Raw genomic sequence first — 9,703 nt, 5'->3', positions numbered from 1 at the left:
GAATCTACTGTTATGACGCCAAAGCTCTGAAACATAAAGAAAAAAAATACACATTGAACAAATATGTTCAAAATCAATATAGAATCTAATACACAACTAAATATTGTGTAATTAATACTTCTACTTAATATAAGTAACAAATACTTAGTCAGACCAGCTGCTGTTGTACAAAGGACAACTTGAAAGCTCCACAGAATATCTTCCAAATGGCAATATCACATTTAGTGCACTGTGATTACATCCATGAACTAATCTGGTTATCTTGAACGTGTATACTCAGATAAGAGTTTCTAAAAAAAGGGTGGCAGTGACCAGTGGAAAGCGACCTTGAGAGTTTTGAAATGTGCCTATATAAATAAAACGTATTATTAAATAAATCAAATTATTTCCACAGCTGAGTGGCAGGTTGCGTATCAGAAAAAAGAAACGATACTCTTAGAAATCTTAACTAGAATCAGCCCCTCAAGTCAGAAACAATACATTCTCATGATATATTGCAATTACATAAAATTAAATTAAAAGGTAGTTTGTAAATGTATGGAAGTCAGTAAAGGATACCCGACCACCTGCATGTTTACAAGTTCTACAGCACCCCAATGACAGCTGTTGTCTGTTGATGTAAACATAGAAAACCATTCAGCATATTGGTATTTTTATTTCAAAAAAATATTTGAGCCACACTCTGTACAAAGTGTTAACTCTGCACAAAATGCTTAAAAATCCTGTTAAACTGCAAACAGACCTACAACTCCCAAATGTTCTTTCTATAACTGCTTTCCTCACCCGCAACACAAAATACAGCCCAATGGTAACAGTCAGTTTTCATGTTGTGTACATTATGTTCTGTGTGTATTACAGTACGTCTTGGGACCAGATGTTTACCAAAACCAAAATAATTACAGCAGAAATACCATCTTCATTTGGCTACATATTATTCAATTTGAAATAGGTTTTATTTTTATTTTATTTCCAATATTGTGTGCCAAGGTTTAATTTTTGCTTTACCAATACTAAAGGGTTTCAGTGTTTTGTTCTTTCAAAATCAATTTCTATACGTGTAAGCTCGGAAAGGCCTCATGTGAAAGAAAAAAGTTTCGTGGCATAGAAGGGGAAAAACGTAAATCTCCACACCCAACAACACCAGAGATCAATGCTACAAAAGACCCGTCCTGTGTAGACCAGGAAAGATGCAGGAGAGATCTTGGGGATTATTTTGAAGTCGAGTTGAGATGAGAAAAAGATGTTGCGCTTTACATTATTCATAGCGGCTAGCTGTATACAAGTCAATTTTTGTGCATGCATATGTTTAATTGTCAAAGGCAGAATATTCCGGCCATCAATGCAGTTCAACCAAACAGAGATGGAGATCGCTTGAGGTGCAGTCAGCCCGCAGAGATAAAAAAACGTCTAAGGGGAGAAAGCAGGGTAACTCAACTGTAAACAAGCTCTAAATTACATGCTCACAGCCAACTCAAAAGCTCAGAGAAAGAAAAAAAGAGGGAATTAAAAAGTAATGCATACAGAAAAAAAAGGTCCCATACTCAAAAAAAAAAAAAAAAGTACTGGAATGTTGATAGGAATTCCTCGAATAATATGTGTAGCCATTGCAGAGAGGGTGGCTACAGGCGGATAATTTCGTTGATTAAACATAATGCCAGTCAGCCTGGACCCCAAGGTAAAGTTGAAAAAGCGTCTCCAGTCCAGTCTCCAGATTTGAGTTGCCCATCCGGAGGACTAGTTGCGATATGGAGACACGGCCAGTAGCTTTGGTGAGGCTTCAAAAATCACACTGGAGATGAGGGGTGCGAGGTCTCCAGCAGTGCCCAGGACGCTTTAATTATTAACCTTAGTGGCAACTACTTGTTCTTCACCACAAGCCTTCAGCACAGTGACCTGAAAAGGGAGGAGACACAAATGAGATCAGGAAACTTCAAAATGCAGCCAAAAAAAATACAAAACACTATAATACACATTAGCAGTCAATTAGCTATGGATACAAGTATAGTGTTGAAGCGTTCTGTATCAATATGAAAACAAAGAAATCATATTTTTGTACTTTATCCTGGATGACTAACGGGAGGGCTACCTCTGTAGAAGCTATGCTGTCTGCTCTCCCGCTTCTACTCATTGTTTGTTTTTTGGATGTATAAACTGTCTAATTGTTGAAATAGTACAAAAATAATAATAATTTTTTTTAAAAAGTATTTTGCTGCTTCAGTGCTAAGAACTTAAAAAAAAAAGAAGAGAAATCTGATGCAGCAATAGGGTGAACTGTCAGAGCGTTGTATCTTTTAGTTTAACCTCAAAATAAAAACAATATAAAGTTGTCAACTCTGTTCACAAAAATAACAAAACCATGAATGAAGTCATTAACTTGTGTAACGGTGCGTTAAGAAAACAAAAACATGGTACTACAGGGACAGCTCTGAGACACTGCTTACGGTTCATTTAGTATCAGTGAATATAGCACATTTGTAAAGATATGATTAATTTGAAAGCAACAAATGAAAACATATCATAATTGGTATAGTTGTTCAGACAGTAAAAACCAACAATCCACATTAACTCACCACAAAAGACTCTCCGTTTTCGAACTTCGTTTTGATTTCTTTGCCAATTTCATTTTCTAGTAGTTTGAGGTCCTCTCTGGTTGTTCCATTGTCTTCCAAAAGGCTCAGGTAACCAGAATCCAGATCCAAAAACTAAACATGCCATCAGAGAAAGAACAGAAAAAGTAAACCGTTAAATCTTTAAGATGTTGAAACGTTTTTTTCTGATAAATAATTCATAAACAGTGCCAGTCAACAAAGTCCTAGAAGAACAGGCCAATAGGAGAGTGGCAAAGGCAACAAACAAACAAACCGCTTACATGTCGGGGACTGGGCCATGTTAGTGGTCCCAACAGAGCGCGTTCTAAATCAGTGGTGCCGCCACAAAAAGTCACCAATGCTCATTAAGCATTTTTGAAAATAATGGATTTAAAAGTATACTAGCTATTAAAATCTGAAATACTTAATTGAGTCCCAGGGGGAACATAGGATTGGTAAACGTTATTCTCCAAAGGATTGATTTATGAGACTCCTTGGCATGCTGCAAAGATTCTTGGGGTTGTAAAGAGTTTATTTTGGTACACTGGAGATAAAAGTAAAGCATACGGTTTCACAAGTTTGAATGACTTATGAAAAGTCCTATTTTGTCCTTTATCACAACGCAATTCCTGAAATTAGTATTGTTGGACATAATTATGAATTGTGGTGATTCGCTTTTTCCCCCTCATTCTTAAATGTGTAAATATGATACATCATACACATACCTACTGTGTATTATTGCCAAGTGTCCCTATTCTAAATATAACAATATTTTTGCCACATACGATAATAAAGCAAGATTCAGGTAAACAAATCTGCTCTCCCTATGTTCCCACTAATAATTTAACTATTCTTTTCTTGCGTTTTAGAGAAACACTATCACAGCCATCAAACTAGGATGGATAAGCACACATGTTGAAACGCTGTTAAACCAGTTTGAAACCTGTAAATGCTTCAACAACAACTGAAGAGACAGCTCAGCTCTGAAGCATGTGACACACCTGCTTAACAATCACAAAAAGGCGTTTTCTAGCACCACACTGTCGTTTGGATTACGTCATTTAAATGACAAACATCAAGGGAAATGGATCCACTTGTTTTCTTAATAATAATTTTTTTTAAAAAGCCACAACACCAAATGACTGGCTATGACAACAGTTATTGGCTTCCAGTTGTAATGTGTTTCAAAAGGACAGAATATCCAGCACACATCATGAATGCTTGATACACTTTGGGGCCACCAGGTTATATCAAGATGGGTTACCTTACCTGGTAATCTTTCCTCGTGACATTTGGGACCTCCATGTTGTGGGTAGATGGGCACAGATCTTCATACTTCTTCTGATTGAAGATGTCAAGTCCAACTAAATGAACCTGGGAAAACACAACTGATTAGATCCGGCTTCAGGCCAAGTAAAAAACGGAGAAATGTAGGCTAAATCACAAAATTGCTTAAGTGTTGCATTCCAGAGGATGCACGAGGAGGCTTTACCTTGGCATGTCCATGCTTGCCAGTCTTGGAGGTAGTCATGTCAACGATCTTACAGGGATGACCCTTCAGCATGACAAAGCCATTCTTCCTCAATGCAGAGCACTGCTGTGGGTATGTTTCAGAGGCCCCAGAACTCACAGTAGCGAAATCTTCATCTGCCATGTTGAAATCTATGCCATCCAACAAAAGAACAAACATATAATATTAGAGATTGCAGCATTATTAATAAAGATGTGTGTAGTATTAAAAAACTGCTAGTACACATACAAGACGAGCAATACACGTGTCCTTATGTGGTGCCCGGTGAGCACAGATTTGTACGTGTAAACATTAAACTAAGACTACAACCAAGACCATGTTAGGGAACCCGACAGCTGTTAGAAGGGAAGGTGGTAGCGCCATAAGTGCTTTATAAATCAATAACCGAAAGACCAGGGAGGAGGATTGCAACGAGAAATGCTTTTGCTCGACGCTAAATGTGTCTTTTCAAGCTAACTCCGATACCCCCTCCGCTTTTGCTCAACCATTCATGTCCCACACTTACACAAAAAAATAAGTATGCAGTGTATAGTTACTATTTCGCTGGCCAACTACCGTTATCCGAACAGCTAAAAGCTAATTGCTAATGTGTCTAGATGCACGCCATGTTACTAGCATGTCATATTTTCTTTAACACTGTGAGTCACAGCCAAATAACTACTCCAACATATTAGCCGCCCTGTTTGTTCATTGTTGTGTGAAGTACCGATAAAATGGTTTGGTAGCTTATCTTATAAAGCTAGTAAACATCTAGTTTGCTATGGTACGTGGCAGCTGGACACTGTAGCTTGATGCTAGCTTTGGGTTCCCACCTCGTGTTTTTTCTGTCATCCCTTAGCCATATTAGCTTGCTAACACGATCCACACCCGGGCTAGCTGTGGCGTTGCTAACGTTAGCTTAGGTATGTTGCAAACTTCTTTCAAACATCGTCTCGCTTTCCTGACTCACTTTCAATGCTTCCCAGTATTATACATTAGTTGATGAATGACTGCAATGCAAAAACGATAGGTTACTTTACGTTAAAGTGTTACTTATAAGCCCTAGCGGTTTTACTTACCCCGTGCCTTGCTTATACCAAAGAGGAAAAAAAGTCACTTCGCATGCGTAGAGCTTTTGTATGGCAGGAGGAGCACAGAGGGCAGGTACCGCGCTTCCGACGTATCGTGGCTGGGGGATGGGCAAAAGCCTCATGGACAGTTGCTGACTGCACAGAACCAAACATACCGCAATGGACTATTCTGTATAACGTTACATGCTTATAATAGAACAGCTATAGTTATTTCAAGCATATAATCAGTGGTGGAAAATAACTAAGTGCGTCATTTACTCGCTTTATGCACAACATCTGAAATAATTCTGTAAATAACTGAGCATACTTCCAACGTTATTATAACTTTTTTAATGTTTTTTATTTGATTAGATTTATTTCGAATGTGTGAAACAATAATACAACAATTTAACATGATAATTATTATATAATACAAAAATAAGCAGTGTCAAATTGATATACAAAAAAATATTATTCTACTTAATTACACATTTGCACTTATTTAATCCCACCCCTTCTCTGAAAAACTAAATTATTAACATATATATATTTCTTTTTTTTTTCTTAAATAAATACATTTTACATGGCTGCTACCTCACAACTGTTATTGGTGCTGGATGTGTATTTTATCATTTTTAATTGTGTAATTTCGACTCTTAACTTTAATATTTTAACCACCACAAAACGCAGACTATTGAAATCGTGTGCAATAACCCTGCAATGTGCAATATAAACACTTGTTTGCAATTGTAAGCTGATATAATAACTTTGTTTACAAAAATATATTTTCTTAAATGTCCCAAATCTAATTTTTTAGGTCGTAATACTTTACTATGCTAATTCATGTCTCTTAGTTTTAATTGCTGCTACAATTTATTTTAAGCTATGATTCTGTTCTTATACTTTTTTATTTTTTATTATTGAATGCCTTTTTGACCTGCTATGCCACTTTTGCTGTAACACTGTACATTCCCCCTACTGTAGGACTAATAAAGGATTTCTGATTCAAGTAATTTAATTCAGTTACAGGGTGTGTATTTTTGTAAAATGTGTAACTTTTTATTATAATTTCTTTTTTTTATCTTTAGTACTTTTTTATGCATGCTTAGGTAACATTAAGCTCTCTTTGGCTCTTTTCTGTTGTAACAATGTAAATGTCCCCTCTGTGGGACTAATAAAGGGATTCTGATTCTGATAAGTACAATTTTGAGAGACTTGCACTTTACTTGAGTATTTCAATGTTTACTATAATTCATAGGAGAAAAATGTACTTTTACATGACTACATTTATTTAATATCTTAAGTTACTTTGCACATTTGGATTAATAATGTGAAATATAAACAGCAGTTAAATAACACTTTAGTTACACTTGGAGTAACATTCACAAGCTATCCTGTAGCATAAATGTAAAAAAAAAGAAATGCGGCTAATAAAATGAACTGCACCTTTAACAGCTTTGATAAATTAGAGCATCAATAATTGAAATTAAAACATATTATATATTATTCTGAAATGGGCACATTTGCACATTGACTACTTTTACTTTGAGTACTTTAAGAATATTTAGATGCTAATACTTTTGTACTTTTAGTTGAGTAACATTTTGAATGCAGGACTTTTACTTCCTGCATTCCAGAGTATTTCTACACTCTGGTACTTCTACTTAACTTAAGTACAAGATCTGAGTATCCTAACCCATCACAGTCCCCCTGCTTTACTCCCACTACTATTTTATTACATTTTTAATTTATTAAATGCCCCTCTTGTTTGTTTGTTTGTTTGTTCACCAAGTAAAGCGGCCTTGGGTCCCTTGAGGCAGGTACGATACGATATTAACTTTATTGTCAGATCAAGTCTGAAATTTGACTTGCGGTCACAGCGCTCCATGTACCAACATCCAAACAGACAAGTATCCAGACACAATACATGAAACACAAACAACAAACATTAACAGCACAATCCAGTGAGAGAAAAAGACTGCTCAAAGAGCCTCAGCGTGCATTTGATCGGGGATTAGCTCTGTATTTTCTCTAGAGGATGACTGATGCAGCAAAGGCGAGGCTTCAGTCTGCTTTATGAACGTGGGACCCTGTATTTCCGATTAGATGGTTAGCGTAGTTCATCTCACTGTTGCAGAACATGGTTTGGGTCAGAAGATATGTTGTTTGTGACAGCCTCACTAGGTGGTTATGATAGGCTGAGTCATAGAGTCTCTGACAGGGTGACCACAGTCTTTGAAGCAGATTTTAACAGGTGAGCTGTTTTGATTTTTAAACGCTGCTGACAAACATTTGTACAAGGGTATATTGCATACGGCAGAATAGACAAGTTCACAGAGTGTAAAGAACAACAGAAGAGGAATTTCTCCTGCTCGCCCCAAAAGACCTAAGACGGCCGGATAAAATAAATTTGTTTTTCCTTTTGCTCAGATATTCAATGTGATCCTTCCATGACAGCAGATGGTCAATCATTACACCCAAGTATTTTATGAAACTCCCTGCTTGATTCCTCTGTAGGATGACAATGAGGACTTTATGGGAGTCAAGACTGGTGAGCCAAAAATGATTTCCTCAGTCTTCTGCGTTGATGTCAAGGGCATGTTATCAGTCCACTCAACCACCGATTTTCAGCCGTTGGTGCAGCTCAGTTGACGTCTTGTTACTGAGCAGAGATATCATTGCAGTATCATCAGAAGTTACTTAATGATGACTTGATTTTGTGTGTTGGTACGACAATCATCATCATCAATGTAATCTATTATTATTATTATTGATTACTTCTCCCACCATTTAATGGTAGTGGCAGCAACATGTTTGCCAAATGCTCTACCTGATTGGTCCTTCCTCCATTTATTATGGTGATCTTTATAAAACCATGCTAAAAAAGAATGAGGCTCCCTACAACAGCCCACTATAACATTTTCTAGAGGTCCCTCTATATCTCTCTTAAACCACTCTTGCCTGTGCTGCTACACTATGCCCAGCCCAAACATGTAATAATCCTCTTTAATATATAAGATCTTCTCTATTCTTGAGCAACGTAGGTTTAATGTGGGTTTTTTATGATTTCATATCTATATTGTGAAGTAGGTATCTCAGATATTTAGTAATATCCTTTTTGTATCGATAGACCATTAATTACCTTTAGCGTAACGCCAAAAATAAAATACTGTTATTTCTATTATTAAATACATCTGAATGAATAAACCATAGCAGAAGGAGCAGCAATCCACTGCGGTAATGAAAAACAGCTTTTTCTTCCAACAGGTTGCGCTTATCTATATATATATATCAGGAGACAGGAATTAGTTATCTGAGTTTCTGATGTTTTTAGCCATGTGCGAGAGGGGATGTTAGCCTTATAATATTATTGGGGTGCCGTGCAGCTCCTTTGTTTTCCTTCGTCTAATGATAATATCGGGTCTCTTTGCTGTTAAGTAATACGCGCTCGCGATGGTCAGCTCAGCTGTTCCTGATCTTGCTACTTTGTTTCATCTATTTATATTTGTTATTCTGGGTTGGATATGGAGCACAGCACAGTGGACCACAGAGTCAGTCTATATCACTGTTTCAACAATACAAGTTGGTCCCTTTGTCACTTTCACTATATTATCTCTCTCAGATCTATACTATGTATATCATGTAAACACCACTTCATATGCTTCTATACATGTTGATAGTAAGTCCTCTGGATGGTTTTTATCTTCTATATTTATATTAGAAGAAGTGTATTCTTGATGTAACTCCTTAATAACCCAACTATCTTAATGCATAAAACACTGGGAGCATGTTGAAAGTACTGACAGATAGGACCACACTTTTGCACCGGCGACACGAGTAAATACCTTACAATGGGGAATACACAGCTGGTGTGGTCTCGAAGCATCTGTGTTTTGATGCTCCTGCTGTCAGTAGCGTCTTGGTGCCCTGCCCAACTTTTGTATCAGCCTTCGTTATAGTACAGCAGCAATCTTTTCATAACTGTTTTGCCTTGGATGGTCTTCGGACCCGGATTGTAAATTAATACACTGTTAGTAGTCCTGTTAAAAGGCAGGCGCAGAACAGGGGATGAAACAGTGCATGACGAATCCAAGCCAAGTCTGAAATTGGTGAAATTCGAATAAGGTTACAGTAAGACGTATGGTCGATTATGTTTGTACATAATGTGTTTTCCTTTCTTGCCAACCTGTATATATGAAAGGTCATCCTATGATGAAGTTGCTGGTCCGAGTGCAGCAGCAGCCAGAAGCGATGGCTGCAGGTCGGGTCCCTGCTGAACAGTTCAGCAACTATGAACCATGAACGGACCAGACCAAGTTCAAAAGAAACTCACGAAGAGGAAATAGGCCGAACAGTCTTATATCTCTATCTCCGGAGGAAAAAGGGGTACATCAATATTTATTCACATGTAGTCGTCTATGTGAGAATTTTCTATATCTATGCTATCTGGAGTCCATTTTGTGCTCTGGCTTCACTTGTGTGTGCCTGAGCTTTATAGAACTCTTGCTATCTACAGTTTTGTCCTTATTCTCTGG

General features: G+C 37.2%; 1 protein-coding gene across 1 annotated transcript; it reads right to left on the bottom strand.

The window, feature by feature from the left end:
• Positions 1 to 635: 635 nt before the first annotated feature.
• LOC104958943 (eukaryotic translation initiation factor 5A-like) lies at positions 636 to 5,287 on the bottom strand. The gene is made up of 5 exons (XM_010786778.1): positions 5,178 to 5,287; positions 4,081 to 4,250; positions 3,858 to 3,962; positions 2,571 to 2,702; positions 636 to 1,893 (listed from the first exon to the last, which is right to left on the bottom strand). The coding sequence occupies exons 2-5, from the start codon at positions 4,240 to 4,242 to the stop codon at positions 1,834 to 1,836; spliced, it is 459 nt and encodes a 152-aa protein (XP_010785080.1). The 5' UTR covers positions 4,243 to 4,250; positions 5,178 to 5,287; the 3' UTR covers positions 636 to 1,833.
• Between the last annotated feature and the right edge of the window lie 4,416 nt (positions 5,288 to 9,703).

Source organism: Notothenia coriiceps, unplaced genomic scaffold (assembly GCF_000735185.1).
Source record: "Notothenia coriiceps isolate Sejong01 unplaced genomic scaffold, NC01 NC01_scaffold00029546, whole genome shotgun sequence".
NCBI lineage: Eukaryota > Metazoa > Chordata > Actinopteri > Perciformes > Nototheniidae > Notothenia > Notothenia coriiceps.
Note: the sequence above shows the minus strand (reverse complement) of the source record. Positions and strands in the feature narration are given on the sequence as shown.